Source organism: Mobula hypostoma, chromosome 8 (genome assembly GCF_963921235.1).
Source record: "Mobula hypostoma chromosome 8, sMobHyp1.1, whole genome shotgun sequence".
NCBI lineage: Eukaryota > Metazoa > Chordata > Chondrichthyes > Myliobatiformes > Myliobatidae > Mobula > Mobula hypostoma.
The window spans coordinates 68,752,759-68,770,922 of NC_086104.1; the positions used below are offsets into that span (position 1 = coordinate 68,752,759).

Sequence of the window (18,164 nt, forward strand, 5' to 3'; positions counted from 1 at the left end):
ATTTCAGGGAAGTGAAATGCACTAATCCAACCAATCTTTCTCTACTAAACACTTTTCCAAGCTAAACACTTCCAATCCAGGTCACTGCTCTGCACTTTGTCCACCTCCTTCCCAAAGTGTGACAACCAGAACTTCATACAATACTCCAAATGTATTCTAATGTAACATATCATCTCTTATATTCCGGGCCCTGACCTATGAAGGCAAGCACACCATATGCCTTCTTCACCACTATATTTAATTGTGTCATCACCTTCTTCAAACAATGGACTTGATCCCCAAGATCCCTCTGTTGATCAACATTTCTTAGTGCCCCACCAGATAATGTGTATGTCCTACCCAATTTTACTTCCCAAAATACATCACCTCACACATATTGGGATTAAATTTCTTCATCCAATGCACTGTTCAACTTTCCATCTGGTCTGTAGTCTTGGACAACTTACCTTGTTATCCAAAACACCTGTGAACCTACAAATGGTGGATTCTACATTCACATCCATTTTGTTAAAAAATATCACGAACGGCAAAGGTCCCAACACTGATCTCTGTGGTCTTCGGTTGTCCATCGAAATCCGATGATGATGTCCACTCCTTTAACGGTGAGATCTTTGATGACTATACAGTCCTATCCTGGACCCACAATCTCTATTGCAGGTGGGACATGTATATGTGGTAGTGGTGGCAACCATGGCTGCATTTCTCCTGGCTCTCTTCTGCTGTCTTCTGGTTGTTCTTTCCATCTCCAGAATACAAACACCGTCCCTGCACAGCTGTCGCCAAGTGGTACGGTCAGTAGCAACATCCTCCAGGTCCTCGGGTCTGATCTTGCACCTCCTTAAAGCATTCTTAGAGATCCTTATAGCACTTCTTCAGCCGTCCAGCTGAGCGTCGACCATGATGTAGCTGGCCATATAACACTCTGCAGGGTAGCCGACATGGGGGGCATCCATGTGGTCTCTCTGGGATCTCTGTGGTAGCCTACTGGACACAGACTTCCAGTCAGAAAATACTACCTTCACCAATAACCTCTGACTCCCATTACCAAGCCTTTTTTTGATTCCAATTAGCCAGCTTGCCTTGAATTCTATTTGTTTTAAATTTCTTCGCCAACTAACTGCGCTTGATCTTGTCAAATGCTTTCAGATGTCTACCACCCTGTCCTCATCAATTTTCTTCGTTATCCTTAAAATTAAAACTTGTTCAGTAAATCAGACTGGATTTCATGCTTTTATTACATTCTAGCACATTAGCTTTTTGCAACTTGCAACCATCTGTGATTGTTGTATTCCATAAACAGCTGGAATTAAGAGAACAGCATTATTGAGTATACAAGTTATTACATTTTATCACTGTGAACTCTAAAAGCATCTTTTGATTTGTTGGATTCCTTAGCGTAATGGGAAACCATCTTGCTTTTGACTGGTACCAAAGAACTATATAAATTCTCAATCTTAACTCTTGAGTTCCCTTTCACTGCAATAGCCTCTTCTGAAGATGATATATTGAGACAATTAGTAATTAGACTAGCCCTCTATGTGACCCAAAATTTTTATAAGCCTGCTTAGTCTTCTGGTACAATAGTATGGATGTTTGACTACTTTGTGGGTGGTGACATTTTTTGATGGAAATGAGAGATGAAATTCTCCTTTCATTCAAATTGCATGTTCCTTGATAGCATGACACTATCTTCCAAAGACTGTATATTTGTGATTTTAACCTGGATTTTGGCTAAAATACAAATCGTCATAAATTGTTTGGGGTTGCTCTTGCATCTTAATGCAATTCAAACAAAAATTGAAAATGCCTCATTGAATTGATACCACCATGTTACTTGCTTGTGAATTATGGATTATGATGAATGAAAAAAGTAAAGTTTTCTTTGATATGAATGGTCCATTGTGTATTTTCAGCCTCAGATGATTATTAACCTTCATTGGACAGTATACTATTTATGCCTTTTATGATATCTGTAAATAATCCCATGTTGGTAAAAGTGAAATTTGAAAACTATTACCTATAAAAACTGTAACCTGTATCATTAATTGATGAAGACAATGCATACCAATGCAAAATTCTTACAAGGGATTACTGCCATTGATTCTCAAATAACTAAGTAAATTTACAATAATATAGCATTTGATCAATGTCAAAAAAAATCTGAGGTAAATAAGATCAATGTGAGTTAATGGGAATGATAACTTATAGATTGAGCCTTCCAGAGCTGATGGTGACACAGCTGTAATCTGGCTTTATGGAGTCCAGCAAGCAAGTAGACATGCTATGAGTTCATTTCAGATACTGGCAAGATGTAATTTGATGTTAAAATACCTACCCTGGGCCTATATTGGATAAATGTGTGCTTCAAAGGTTAGAATTCAGGTACAGTCTAAATGAAAGAGATTAAAGGTTACAGCATTGTAATGTGAAATATAAAGTAGGGGCTTAAGTGAGAGACACAATTCTTGCTGTTTTGTGTAAATCAGCATGCGAGTAGAGGGGGCATGATGAAACTTCCTTTCGGTCTTAAATCATTGTTTAGTATGAGAGTTCCAATCACTTTGTTAAATTTCAAAATTTTGAATGAGTACAGTGGATTCTAATTTGAATTTGTTGCAAAATTATTTTTGTTTAAATCAAACACAAAATGTTTTGACATTGACTTCTTGACTTTATGATCAGTTTTTTCATTTATTGATTTATATTTGTTATTCACTGTCACAGATAGAAAACTATGGGAAAAGATAAATATTTATCACTCACTTTTGCAGAACTTATCAGTAAACTCAACTTTTCAGAAGAAGACCCAGCTGTCACAGGACTTAATCCATTTGAAGATGTTGATGCCCAGGGATCAAACCCATTTGGAGACCCAGATGATGAACCTGACATACCACCATGTTACATGGAAGGTAGTGTTTTAGTTTATCATGAAGTGCTGGATGTGCATGATCTAATTAGCAATCCCATGCAAACCCAAAGTTGCACTTTCCTGCGAAGCATCATGGGATGAGCCATGCTGGAAGCCCCTACTCTGTGGTCCTAGAATTAATCTGTTGGAGAATGAGTGCCTGCCTTTTAGCCTGCCCTTATGGCCTTTGATTCTGCTGCTGTTGAAGGCCTATTTTGAATTTTTTAATATTTTAAGATAATTAAAAATTAAAGTATAAAAATTGTTTAGAATTTAAGAGCATAATATGTTGCAACTTCATAAAAATTGGAGCAAAAAATAAACTACTGGAAGAATTCAACAGTTCAAGTCTGTGGAGTTCAGCAAGTCTGTGGAAGTGAAGAAGGTTGAGATCCTCCATCAGGGCTTGGGGATGAAAGGGGACATGAAAAAATCCAATATGTAGAAGTGTGGAGCAAGGCTGAAACATGAGCTGGTGCACGTTAGGTGGAACCAGGTTAAGGAGGTGAATGATGGGTGTATGGAGCCAGTTGAGGGAGGGGTGGTGGGATTGAAATGGTGAACAATGGGAGAGAAAAACTCGGTGGTAGGAGTTGGAAAAGAACATAGGGTTATCAGAAGTTGAAAAGTTTAAAATCTGATATTGTAAAATTAAAAAAAAACCATTGAGTATCGGCTACTCAAGTGCCATATGAGATGTTGTTCTTCTAGTTTGTGTTTGGCCTTTTTCTTGGCGTGGAGGTGGCCAAGGGCAGAAATGTTGGAATGGGAAGAGGAGTTGAAATGACATTTTTCCCTAGTGTTGGGGAGTCTAAAACTAGAGAGCACAGATACAAGAGAGGATAAATTTCAAAGGTAACTTCTCAACACATGGGGGGAGTGAGCTGCTAGAGGAAGTGGTCATAGCAGATGTAATTGCAATATTTAAGAGACGTTTGAATAAGTACTTAGAGTGGAGGGGCTTGGAGGTTTATGGAGTGAGCGTGGTGAACAGGTACTAGCAGGAAGAATACTGAGGTTGGCATGAACCAGTTGAGCTAAAGGACCTGCTTCTGTGGTGTATTACTCTGATTCTGACATGCAGCCAGAAGCTCAAGCTAGCTGTTGCCAGTGTAGAGTGTACCTACTCCACAAATGATTTCTTTTGCTTGGTCTCACTAATGTTGAGGAGGCCTCATTGTAAACACTAAATGCAATAGACCTGGTTGGAGTAAGTGCACAGGAATTGCTGTCTCACTTGGAAGGGATGGTGGTGAGAAGGATGTGAAAACTCACATCCATCATCATGAAGTGTTTCGAGAGTCTTGTCATGGGGCACGTCAAGTCCCTGCTGCCCCCCTCACTGGACCCCCTGCAGTTCGCGTACCGTCCCAACCGTTCAACAGACGATGCCATTGCCATCACCCTCCACCTGGCCTTAAACCCACCTGGACAAAAAAGACATGTACGTTCGAATGCTGTTCATAGACTTCAGTTCAGCATTCAACACAATCATTCCTCAGAAACTGATTGGAAAGCTGAGCCTACTGGGCCTGAACACCTCCCTCTGCAACTGGATCCTAGACTTCCTAACTGGGAGACCTCAATCAGTCCAAATTAGTAGCAGCATCTCCAACACCATCACACTGAGCACAGGGGCCCCCCAGGGCTGTGTGCTCAGTCCACTGCTGTTCACTCTGCTGACCCATGACTGTGCTGCAACACACAGCTCGAACCACATCATGAAGTTCGCCGATGACACGACCGTGGTGGGTCTCATCAGCAAGAATGATGAGTCAGCATACAGAGAGGAGGTGTAGCGGCTAACGACTGGTTCAGAGCCAACAACCTGTCTCTGAATGTAAACAAAACAAAAGAAATGGTTGTTGACTTCAGGAGGACACGGAGCGACCACTCTCCACTGAACATCGACAACTTCTCCGTAGAGATCATTAAGAGCACCAAATTTCTTGGTGTTCACCTGGCGGAGAATCTCACCTGGTCCCTCAACACCAGCTCCATAGCAAAGAAAGCCCAGCAGCATATCTACTTTCTGTGAAGGCTGAGAAAAGTCCATCTCCCACCCCCCCATCCTAACCACATTCTACAGAGGTTGTATTGAGAGCATCCTGAGCAGCTGCATCACGGCCTGGTTTGGAAATTGTACCATCTTGGATCGCAAGACCCAGCAGCGGATAGTGAGGTCAGCTGAGAAGATCATTGGGGTCTCTCTTCCCGCCGTCACAGACATTTACACCACACGCTGCATCCGCAAAGCAGACAGCATTATGAAGGACCCCAAGCACCCCTCATACCAACTCTTCTCCCTCCTGCCATCTGGAAAAAGGCACCGAAGCATTCGTGCTCTTACAACCAGACTATGTAACAGTTTCTTCCCCCAAGCCATCAGACTCCTCAATACCCAGAGCCTGGCTTGACACCAACCTACTATACCCTCTACTGTGCCTACTGTCTTGTTTATTATTATTATTTATTGTACTGTCTGCACTGTTTTGTGCACATTATGCAGTCCTGGATAGGTCTGTAGTCTAGTTTTTGTGTTTTTTCTTACGTAGTTCAGTGTAGGTTTTGTATTGTTTCATGTAGCATCATGGTCCTGGAAAATGTTGTCTCATTTTTACTATGTTCTGTACCAGCAGTTATGGTTGAAATGACAATAAAAAGTGACTTGACTGACTTGACTTACTTGCACTTAGGGATGGTGGTAGGTGGGTAGAAAGCATTAAAAATGGAGCAGGTTATCACAGAGTTATCTCTAAGGGGAATGTGTGACTGTTGATGAGATCCTGGTGAGGCCTCCAGAAATGGCAAAGGATGTGGAGGCTGGATGTGGAGGCTGGTGAATTGAAAAGTAAGGACCTAGGGAAGTCTATCTCTGTTTTGTTGGAAGAGGGGGGACATGAGAGTAACCATCCAGGAAATGGAGGAAAAGTGTGTAAAGTTTCCACCATCTAGAGCAAAGGGGAAGCAAATTTACAAGAGGAGGAGGACATTCAGAAATCTGAGAGCAGCAAACCTTATCTTGGTGGTAGACCTGAGAAAATGGATGGCATCCTTACAAGAGCGTGGTGGATGCAGAGGTACTCAACATAACTGTGGGAGTCACTGGGTTTATAGTACATATTGGCAAATGGTTTGTCTTCTAATATAGAGACTGAGAGATCCAAGAAAAGGAGCAGTGTCAGAGAAATTCCATGTGAACTCGAGGACATGTTAGAAACTGGTAGAGAAGGTGACAAACTTGATATTTTCCTCATTAGTGCAGGAAGCAGCACCAATGCAGAAAGTGTTGGGGAGGGGTGCCGGAGTAAGTTTTGATTAAGGACTATTTCTAGTCTCCAACAAGGACAGGCAAAGCTTGGGCCCAAACAAGTGTCCATGACTATACCTTTGATCTGTAGAAAGTGAGAGGAATCCAAAGAAAAAGTTGCTGAGGGTGTGAGAATGAGTCTTGCCAGGCAGATGAGAGTTAGTGCAGTGGTTTGGTTTAGTTTCCTTTTTCCAGAAAGAAGCAGAGTGCTCAGGAAATTCCTGATGGTGTTGGAAGTATACAGAGACTAGATGTATAAAAAGATGAGGTATTTGGAACCAAGGAACTGGGAGCTATCAGTATTATGGAGGGCATGAAAGTAGACAGAAAGAGACTGGACAACAGCAGACAGTATAAAAAGTATTGTTTGTAATTCTGGTCATCACACTATAGAAAAGATGTGATTGTGTTGAGGAGATTCACCAGGATATTGTTTAGAGGACATTAGTTCTGGTGAGAGATTAGATGGGCTGGAGAAAAGAAAGTCAAGGGGTGATCTAGTCCAAGTATATGAAATAATAAGGGCTTGGAAAGGATGATCTTTTTTCCATGGTAGGGGTAACAAGAACAGAAAGACATAGTTTAAGGAGAGGGATCAGAATTTTACAGAGGCTCTTGGGTTTTTTTAAAATACAGAGAATGGTTAGGAATCACATGCAGCTATGATGTTTAAGAGGAATTAGACAGACATGAAAACAGGCAAGGCACAGAGTCAAAATGGAGACAAGTAGAATTAATGTGAATGGGCAAAAAGGTTAGCAGAGTTGGTGAGTTTGTTTCTATGTTGTGCAGATCTATGACTCAGGTGAAACTGAGTTTACTTTCGGAAAACTATTTTTGTAATGTTCCTTGACTACCGACTGTCCTTGGCAAAAAGCCAAGGAGCCAGATCTGTTCTAGAGCTGCTATTGGGATCAAATGGTGAGGTAAGCAAGAGGTCAGTGTTTGAATATACAACCTTCAGTGTGTCTCTGTCTTGAGTTGCAGTGTGCATGTGTGGAAAACAAAGATGCTGAACAGTGGTGACCATAGGAAACTACCACCCACAACAATTAAAAATCCAGACCAATATGTTTAACAGGGCAAATGTTTTGCAGAAGTACACATTTTACAGTTGAGCGGCTGTTTGTGATTTTTTTAATCTTGTAAAACTATTTTATTAATTTTTCATAAATAAGTGAGAATTTCAATTAAAGTGTAGCTTGTGTGGTAAAATGGTGATGGATCCAAAGGTTATAGATTCCACCATTTGAGAAAATCTTAAGCATGTCTGCTGCCAAACAGTGGTGCTCAGGATCAAAGTTATTTACGTTAATGTGCTTTCCAAAAAATCTGATGATTTCACAGACTTTTTTATTATTGACTGTAAATGTTAAAGCATGGCAATATTTTTAATGAAGTATTGATATCTAGTTAGCTTGCAGTATCTCGTGAAGAAATCATTGTACTAAAGGAATAATATACTTTGTAATACAGTATTCAGCCCTATTCTTGTAATGTTTTAGGAGCTACACAAATCACTTTCTTCCTGGTACTTTAATCCCATTGGAACTGACAATTCAAAAGTCAAGGTTCCTTTTGCCTTAACACTAATTCCATAACTTTCTCGTTTATCTTCAAGATTAATCTAGTCCATGCAAATTTCTTCTAAATTTTTTACCTTTACTGCCTCAGCTCATGGGTTCCTGAAACCCTCTTCTGTGCTTCAATTGCATTTGGAATTTAATTGTTCAAACCTGTGGCTGGCTTTCTGTCTTCAACTACTTATAAACAATAAATCATCTAAAACTCTGCTGACTATATCTTGTCCCAAACTGTGTCGCTTTTATTCATCACCTTACTTTGATTAACTTGAAATGCTTTTATTTAAAATTTTCATCCTCTTATGATATTATTTAATTGTAACTCCTGATTGGTGCTCGAATTATGTAACTCCTCAGCAAACCAATTCACAATCTTTAAAGTCTTGCAGAACCTAGTTAAGTTTTCTGACCGTTGACTGCTATGCCTAATCCTTGAGTTCACCATTGTACATCTCTCTACCTCTTCAATGCTCTTCTTAAGATTACTTTTTAAAACCCACTTCTTTAGCTTTTTTCTTATTCATCTCTTGTTTTAGCTTTTTTTTGGCTCCACATCATTTTTGCCTGATTATGTTATTATGAAGAGCTTTGGAATGGGTCTTATGCTGAGGTGATGTATCAATCCATGTCATTATACCGCATACTGAAATTGCACATCTGTCTTTGACTTTCTTTAAATATAATTCATAATTTCATTTGAAGTATTCCTCATAAATTGTGTTGGTTTTGGTGACACCGTAAAATTTGGGTTATTTTGTTTTTATTTAAATGAGAAACATTTTATTCCTTTAGACAACAGGATCCTTGAAATTTATTTGTGATTGAATGGCAGTTATCATTTAATATGGATAACATAGGTTTGAAACTAGACTCTACTGGAGAATGAAGCAAAAATATTTAAATTACTGCCTTTGCTGGAATCAAAACAATTCTTATGAAGAGTCTTCAATCTGAGAGGCTAATTCTGATTTCCTTTCCACTGGTGCTGCCTGACCTGTTGAAGGCTTTCAGCATTTTCTGTTTTAGTTTATGAAAGATAAAGTCCAAATCTTAGCAATGTTTTCTTTGACACTGGTGGAGGAGGAGGTGTTGGGGAAGCGCATTTACTGTTACAGTGGAATTGATCTTGAGCTTGTAGAGGGAAATAGTTTGACCCTGCCTGTAATCTATACTACACTGAGCAATATGGTAAACTGTACAGAAAAATCCATGTATAATATCAGTGAAAGCATTATAAAGCAAACTATGGAAGACTGCTTTCAAAAATCTTATTATTTTGAGTCTCATTGTAACTAGAGATTGAGTATTAGGCCTTGATAATTAGGCCATAAAGTGACAATTCCTTTGAACTTGGTTGTTTGAAAGCATGGGGCTCCCTGTGATTGAAAGTGTATAGAGATAATCTTACTTGGTCAGTTACAGTGGCAGAGAAATGTTAAGCTGAATTTGGAGCAATTTTTGGATAGTCTTTAATTCAGTGGACAATTATGTTCAAAGAGAAATGTAGGTTTATGAGCAAAAATGTGACTGTCAAGGACTAGGGTATTGTGAACCAGGAGTAAAAAGTTTGTGCGCACATTACTCCTGCTTAACAGGATATTCTTGATACAGATGATGTTACAGAAAAAGAATGCAGCTAGAACCAAGGAAAAGCAGATTGTGGAATTGATCTATGAAATAGAAGATCATCCAAGGGGGGGAAGAACACAATAGAAATATGATGCTGATTAGAAATTCTATAATGGGTGATACACAGTCTCTGCCACAACAATGATTGTGTTATCTCCCTGGTGTTTGAAAATGCTGGAGATTTCGTAAGGGGTCAGATGGCAGCTGTGAAGAGAAAAACAAAGCTGATGTCTAGTTAGGACCACTGACATGTGGCAACAGAAAAGCCAGAGCTAGAAATTGAACATGGCAGGGTTTCATTTATTTGGAAAGATGGGGTAAAGAGGCAATGGCTTTACATACATACAGTATTAGTATGTTTGTAGGTCAGCAGTTATCCCTCCTGAACAAGGTTGACCTGTGATGTATTTTGGCTGAGGAGTCCAATTCTTGAGCTGCAGACAGATTAGTGGGCATTTTGGGTTTTAGAAGGCAGAAGTATACCGTAGTAATCTGTGAGACTGCTGTGTGTTATTTCTTTTCTAGATTTATCTGCAATTAGGATGTTGTAGGATGTTGTTGAATTTACACACAGTTGTGGTTGGAGTGAAAATGTGGAGTGTGGAAGAAGTAAAGTGACTAAATATTTGAAGCTGTTTTCCAGCAATGTTTGTTCATAAAGCATGCAGTTTGAATCTCAAGCTTGGATATTAAGCAAGTGCTTCTTTATTGTTCAGGATGCAGAGAAGTATTTCACGTTGTAGCTTCTTGAACCTCATAGCATGTTTCCAGCCTCAACAAAAAAAAACACAGGAAGCTGACAGTTTAGCAGCTATGTGAGTACTGGATCACTGATGATAGATCATTGTTTTTAGTATGTTGTTACAGGAAATTCTAGAGGGCAGGGCAGCAACAGAATGTTCAGAATATCCTTGTTGATTGCATTAAAAAAATGAGCTTTGACCAGTGGCCAATCCGGAAATCAGAGGTTTTGAGAGGAGGGGACTGCCCAAGTCCACTGCCCAAGTACAAAAGGCAGCAGCAAAAAAATCTTTGATTGGCATTTGCGATTGATTAGCAAGAGCAAATTAAAGAAAGGCAGGGGGAAGCACAGCGGCTGTCATCTGTGTGGACATAGAGTGGTGATCTTGAGGCTTTAGGTCTTTGAGGCTTCCATGAAGAGAGGCTTCAATCAGAGAAAGCAAAAGAGAAGAAAAGCTCAAGTTTTTCTCCTTCCATTCTTTATGTCTGCTCAGCTAGGATAGTGGAATGCTCCTGTTGCGGGATGAGGGAAGGCAGGGAGACCACCAGTAGCCTGACGACAACAACTGCGAGAAGTGCATTCAGCTGCAGCTTCTAACAATTTGTGTTGAGAAATTGGAGCTGGAACTGGATGAACTCCGGATCATTCGAGAGGCTGAAGGGCTGATAGATAGGACATATAGAGAGGTCGTTACACCCAAGGTGCAGGACAGGAGATTGGGTGACATTCGAGAAGAGGAAAGGGGTGAAGGAGCCAGTGCAAAGTGTCCCCGTGGCCATCCCCCTCAAGAACAGGTATATCACTTCAGAAACTGTCAGTGGGTGGGGGTGGGGGTGACCTTACAGAGCAAAGTCAAAGTGGTTGGGTCTCTTGCACTGAGTCTGCCTTGTGACTCAGAAGGTAAAGGGGAAGAAAAGGCATGCTGTGGTGATAGCTTGGATCGAGCGTTCAGCATTCTTAACAGGGAGGATGAACAGCCAAAAGTCGTGGTCCATGTGTAGGATGGGTAGGACGAGTGACAAGGTTCTGCATAGGGAGTTCAGGCAGGTAGGTGCTAGGTTAAAGATAGGACCTCAAGGGTTGTGATCTCAGTATTGCTACCCAAGCCACGTGTTAGTTAGGCCAGAACTAGGAAGATTATAGTTTAATATGTGGCTAAAGAGTTGGTGTAGGAGGGAGGACATAGGATTTTTGGATCATTGGGCTCTCTTCCACAGAAGGTGTAGTTTGTACCTGAACTGGAAGGGGGACTAATATCCTAGCAGGAAGGTTTTGTTACTGCTGCACAGTGGGGTTTAAACTAGAGCTGAAGGGGGATGGAAATCAGAGTGCTAAAACAGTTAGTCGAGAGGTTGAGGAGGTAGATGTTGGTAAAACCTCAGCCAAAGTTTGGAATCAAAAGGTTGAGCATGGTGCAACTAGTATTCTGAGCTGTCTTTGTTTCAGTGCAAGAGGTATTGTAGTACAGGCGGAAAATAGTGCTGAAGATGAGATAGCTGGTTCACAAAAAGAGGCAACTTGTAATAAGGAGGGGCTGTTGATAGGGCAGAACTGCAGTCAACAGGGTGAATTGCAACGTAAAAGGCAGACAAATTGAAAAGGATGAATACAGGACTGAATGTGAATGCATGCAGTATATGGAATAGGGTAGGTGAACTTGCAGCACAGTTACAAATTGGCACGTATGATGTTGTAGGCATCACTGAAAAATGGCTGAAAAAAGGCTATGACCAGGATGCTTACTATCCAAGGATACACGTTGTATTAAAAGCACAGGCAGGAAGGCAGAGGGGCTGGCATTGTTCAGTTGGTAAAAAATCAAATTAAAACATTAGAAAGAGTTGATATAAGGTCGGAAGGTGTTGAATCATTGTGGATAGAGCCAAGAAACTGCAAGGGTATACAGACCTGCAAGCAGTAGTAAGAATAAGACCTACAGATTAAAATGAAAGATAGAAAATGCATGCCAAAATCTTGGGGAATTTCAGTATGCAGGTAGATGGGGAAAATCAGGTTGGTGCCGGATTCCAGGAGGTGGTACAGTAATTTCTAGAGTGCTTATGAGATGTCTTTTTCGAACAGCTTGTGGCTAAGCCCACTATAGGATTAGCTATTTTGGATTGGGAGTTGTGCAATGAACTGGAATTGATTAGAGAGCTAAAGATAAAAGAACTTTTAGGAGCAAGTGATAATAATGTGATTGAATTCACCCTGAAATTTGAGAAGGAGAAGCTAAAGTTAGATACACCAGTATTACAGTGGAATAAAGGCAATTGCAGAGGCATGAGAGAGGGGTTGGCCAGAATTGATTGGAAAAGAACACTGGCAGGGATGTCACTAGAGCAACAATGGCAGGAATTTCTGGAAGCAGTTTGGAAGGTGCACGATATATACATCCCAAAGAGGAAGTAGTATTCTAAAGGAAAGGTACCGGTAGATACTTTATTAATCCCAAAGGGAATTACAGTGTCACAGAAGCATTACGGTGCACAGATATGCAAATGTACAAATAATAGAAGTAAGAAAGAATAAAAAAATAAGTTACCTCAAACAGTCCAACAGGAAGGAGTACATGTCCACAGATCCCTGAAAGTTGCCTCACAGGTAGATAGGGTAGTTAAGAAAGATTATGGGGTGGTAGCTTTCATAAGTTGAGGGATAGAGTTTAAGAGTCTCAAGGTAATGATGAAGCTCTATAAAACTCTGGTTAGGCCACACTTGGGGGAGTACTGTGTCCAGTTCTGGTCACCTCACTTTTGGAAGGATGTGAAAGCATTGGAAAGGGTATAGAGGAGATTTACCAGGATGCTGCCTGGTTTAGAGAGTATGGATTATGATCAGAGATTAAGGGAGCTAGGGCTTTACTCTTTGGAGAGAAGGAGAAGAAACGTGATAGAAGTATACAAGATATTAAGAGGAATAGATAGAGTGGACAACCAGTGCCTCTTCTCCAGGGCACCACTGCTCAATACAAGAGGACATGGCTTTAAGGTAAGGGGTGGGAAGTTCAAGGGGGATATCAGAGGAAGGTTTTTTGACTCAGAGAGTGGTTGGTGTGTGGAATGCACTGCCTGAGTCAGTGGTGGAGGCAGGTACACCAGTTAAGTTTAAGAGACTACTAGACAGGTATATGGAGGAATTTAAGATGGAGGGGTTACATGGGAGGCAGGGTTTAAGGGTTGGCATAACATTGTGGGCCAAAAGGCCTATACTGTGCTGTACTGTTCTATGTTCTATCACTTCCCTGCCTGTAGGTTGACTCATTATAGAGACACAGCTGAGGGTAAGAATAACCTCATGTATTCCTATTTGAAGCAGCGTAGTTATCTTAGTCTCTTACTAAAAGTGCTCCTCTGTTCAGCCAAGGTGGCATGCAGAGGGTGAGAAACATTGTCCAGAATTGCCGTGATTTTCCGTATGGTCCTTTGTTCTACCACAGCCTCCAGTGTGTCTAGTTTAACTTCTATAACAGAGATAGCCTTTCTAATCAGTTTATTGAGCCTGTTGGCATCATCTGCGTTACCTCAGCATACCGCCACATAGAAGATTGTACTGGTGACAACAGACTGGTAGAATATGCGAACAAGAGGCCTGCATACTCTAAAGGACCGGTCTCCTTAGAAAGTAGAGGTGACTCTGGTCCTTCTTGTACACAGCTTCTGTGTTGGTGCTCACCCAGGTGCACTCCCAGATATTTGTAGGTCCTCACCACATCCACATCCTCCACAGCAATAGTAACAGGGAGCAGTGCAGGCTTAGTCTTCCTAAAGTCCAATGCCATCTCCTTTGTCTTACTGATGCTGAGTTGCAGATGATTCAGTTGTGCCATTTGACAAAGTCCTCCACCAGGGCCCTGTCTTCATTCTCCTGTCCTCCCTTTATGCACCCAATGAGTCATCAGAGAATTTCTGCAGATGACATGACTCAGTGTTGTATCTAAACTCCAAGGTCTCCAGGGTAAAGAGAAAGGGAGCCCATACAGTCCCCCGTGGGACACCGGTGCTGCTTATAGCCATGTCTGACACACAGCTCTGAAGCTGCACAAACTGTGGTCTGCCAGTCAGGTAGTCCATTATCCATGATACAATGGAAGTGGCAACCCGCATTGAACGGAGGTTTACCCCAACAATGCAGGCTGTATGGTATTGAAGGCGCTTGAGAAATCAAAGAACATGATTGTCACAGTGCTGCCCTGCTTATCCAAATGGGAGTAGGCTCTGTTCAGCAGGTATATGACAGTCTCATGGACTCCAACGTGCTCCTGGTTGGCAAACTGCAAGGAATCGAGGGCTGATCTGACCAAGGGTCGGAAGTGAGCCAGGACCAGCCTCTCTAGGGTCTTCATGATGTGTGAGATCAGGGTCACTGGATGGTAGTCATTCGAGACTTTCAGTTGGCCCTTCTTGGGTACTGAGAGCACACATGATGTTTTCCGCACAGTCGGGACCCTTTCTAGTCTGAGACTCAGATTGAAAATGTGCTGGAGAACTCCACATTGCTGTACAGCACACTCCTTCAGGACCTTGGGGTTCACACCATCTGGTCCCAATTCTTTGCCATGCCTGAGTTTCCCCAGAGCCCTTCTCACCTGCTCAGTAGTAAAGGTGAGTCCATGATGACTGGGAAGTTGGGGGAAAGTGGGGGCTGAGGGAGGTGAAGATCGGTTGGTATGTGGAGGTGCGGATGGTAGGTGCAGGGCAAGGAGGAATGTAGACAATGGTAGTCTGTGTTGTTCATCCACTTGTTGAACTGGAGGAGGAAGGAGGGGAGGTAGCATTGGGTGCCTCGGTAGCTGGATAAGTGTGCTGAGGGGGGTGTGAACAGGAGGGCAATTGTCAAACCTGTAGAAGAATTGGTTTAACTCATTAGCCCATTCATGGCTGCATTCCGAGGCTCTATAGCTAGGCTGATTGAAGCCAGTGATGTTATTTATACCTTTTCAAATCTCCTATGTGCTACTCTGTCCAAGGTTGTTCTCCAGCTCTCTCCTGTATTCCTCTTTAGCCACCTTGATCTGCTCCTTTAGCTCCCTCTGCACATTTCAATTCCTCCCTATCTCCTGATCTAAAGGCTCTCTTTTTGTGGTTGAAAAGAGCCTTCAGATCACTGGTGACCCCATTCAAAATGACACAACCATGGCTAACAGGAGAAGTCAAAGCCAAAATAAAAGCCAAAGAGAGGGAAGTTAGAGGATTGGGAAGCTTTTAAAAACCAACAGAAGGCAACTAAAAAGTGATTAAGAAGGAATATAAAAGTAAACTAGCCAATTACATTAAAGAGGACACCAAAAGTTTCTTCAGATACATAAAGTGTAAAAGAGAGGCAAGAGTGCTGGGAAACGATGCAGGAGAGGTAGTAATGGAGGGGGGGACAATGAAACAGTGGATGAACTAAGAAAGTATTTTGCATCATTCTTCACTGTGGAAGACACTTGGCAGTATGATGGAAGTTCCAGCTGTCAGGGGATCATGAAGTGTGTGAGAGAGATCCTTTAGAAACTGAAAGGTCTGAAGGGTAGATAAGTCACCTGGAACAGATGGTGTGCACCCCAGTGTTCTGAAAGAGGTGGCTGAAGAGATTGTGAAGGCATTAATGATGACCTTTCAAGAATCACTAGATTCTGGAATGGTTCTGGAAGACTGGAAAATTGCAAATGTTATTCCGTTCTTCAAGAAGGGAGAGAAGCAGAAGAAAGGAAAGTATAGGCCAGTTAGTTTGGCCTCAGTGGTTTGGAAGATGTTGGAGTCGATTATTAAGGATGAGGTGTCAGGGTACTTGGAGGAACATGATAAAATAGGCCATGGGGTCAGCATGGTTTCCTCAAGGGAAAATCTTGCCTGACAAATCTTTTGGAATTCTTTGAAGAAATAACAAGCAGGATAGTTGGAGAATTGGTCGATGCTGTGTACTTGGATTTTCAGAAGGCCTTTGACAAGGTGCCACACATGAGGCTGCTTAAGAAGCTTATGAGCCCATGATATTACAGGAAAGATTCTAGCATGGATAAAGCAGTGGCGGATTGGCAGGAGGCAAAGAGTGACAATAAAGGGACCCTTTTCTGACTGGCTGCCAGTGACAAGCAGTGTTCTACAGTGAGTCTATTGTGACCAATTCTTTTTACATTATATGTCAATGATTTCAATGATGATATTGGTGGTTTTGTGCAAAGTTTGTAGATGATATGAAGATAAGTGGAGGGGCAGGTAGTTTCGAGGAAGTAGGGTGGCTACAGAAGGACCTAGATAGATCAGGAGAATGGGAAAATAAATGTCAGATGGAATACAGTGTTGGGAAGTGTATGGTCTTGCACTTTGGTAGAGGAAATGAAAGGATTGACTTTTCTAAATTGAGAGAAAAGAAAAGGTATGAAGGGATATGGGGAGAAGGCAGGAGAGTGGGGCTGAGAGGAATATTGGATCAGCCGTGATGAAATAGCGGAGCAGACTGAATAGCCTAATTCTGCTCCTATATCTTATAGTTTTGTTATTGTGTTATAAATGTCCTTGTTGCTGCAGTTCACAGTCGCTACTCTGCAGCATGCATTAAAAACAAAAATATATCATAGATCATTCTTGATCAGGAGAGACCACTGCATAGTGATTTTTTTTTTAAAGTGTACATAATGCAGAGTTCTGAGTTAATCCTCTGTCGAAATAGAAATTATAAGTTCCACTCTCAGCACCTTAGACCAGTCTATTTGTAACAGTGGGTAATAATCCTCCCAACATTGCTTAAGGTCTCTGTGTTTTCATATTCCTCAGATACCCTTCATTGTTCTAATTCAACCGTCTGCATTTACCATCCTTCCCATTGGGAGTTGAACCTGTGCTCTTTTTCTTCCTCCAGTTTCTCTTCACTTCTCAGTCTTTATCAGTCTTCAGCTTCAGCAGTTGCCTCCTGAAACATCTTCCCAGCAATGAAAAAGTGGCATGTTATATTTGCAATAAAGTTTCAATGTAGAAGTAACCCATAGTACAAGATGATGACAGAAGGAAAGATTGAATTGGCAGGCTCTTGTATCTAACTAAGAAAGGCTTTGGGATGAGCTGAAGAGATTTTTAAGATAATAAAGGGGTTTGATTTTAATAACTTAGAGATAAATGCTTCTATTACCAGGAAAGACCAGAATTGAAAGCCATCAATACAAGGTTGCTAAAAATATATTCAACCAGGAATTCCAGTGGAACTTCTTTTTAATCCAGTGAGTTGTCAGAGTGCGTATCATGCTACTATATGAAGTAGTTCATACAAATAATTTGGAACATTCAAGGGCAAACAGACTGACTGAATGACCTGTTTCTGTGCTATAAACTCTCTATAATCAATGGAATTACAGAACCTGCTACCTCAGTATAACTTGCAGGAGTGCCTGGAATGTAAAGAAAATTGTTGGCAAGGACTGCATATAACCAGAGGGTAAATACTTGCCTTCCTTTACCTTTTACAATTTCAATCTGATTAGCTTTCATTGAGGGGAGAGAAGTATCAAATGTTTTAAATTCTATAAGTCATGTGCCCATTGTTAAAGGAATTAATGGATAGAAAATGGATTCATTGTTCTTAAGTAATGTAATGCAAACTGCTGTTCACTCTTTCAAAGTGATTAGAATGTTTTTTAAAAGTTTAAAAGAAATAAAGGAAAAGAGAGCATCTATTGAAACTGAACATTTTTTTGTTAGCCTTGGCTTTGCTACGGGAAAAAAAAGGTGATTGTTTAGAAGGCATCCAATGGACACAATCACAACGAAGTTCCAGTGCTTGCAATCAACACGTTTTACAAATACTGGCCCAAGGCTTCTATCCAACCACAGTGCATGGTGTAAACCACTTTCTTGTTCTATCGATGGCATTTATTGGATAAACTTTTGAAATTTACTCTCTAATTGTGGTTTCTTAAAGATAACATTTGACCTACCATCGACTGTCACAAGATCAAGTCAGAATCAGTGTAGTGAAATTTGTTAACTTAGAAGCAGTAGTTCAATGCAA

At 41.1% G+C, this 18,164-nt stretch overlaps 1 protein-coding gene across 5 annotated transcripts in view; it reads left to right on the forward strand.

The window, feature by feature from the left end:
* The window catches only part of ehbp1 (EH domain binding protein 1), a 433,955-nt gene that overhangs the window by 139,291 nt on the left and 276,500 nt on the right, over positions 1-18,164 (forward strand). For 4 of the 5 annotated variants that reach the window (XM_063056084.1, XM_063056086.1, XM_063056087.1 and 1 more), the window contains one exon: positions 2,772-2,912. The exons of the other annotated variant lie outside the window; for it this stretch is intronic. In XM_063056084.1, the coding sequence (XP_062912154.1) occupies positions 2,772-2,912 (141 nt within the window). The remainder of the gene's footprint in view (positions 1-2,771; positions 2,913-18,164) is intronic. 5 annotated transcript variants of the gene reach the window in all.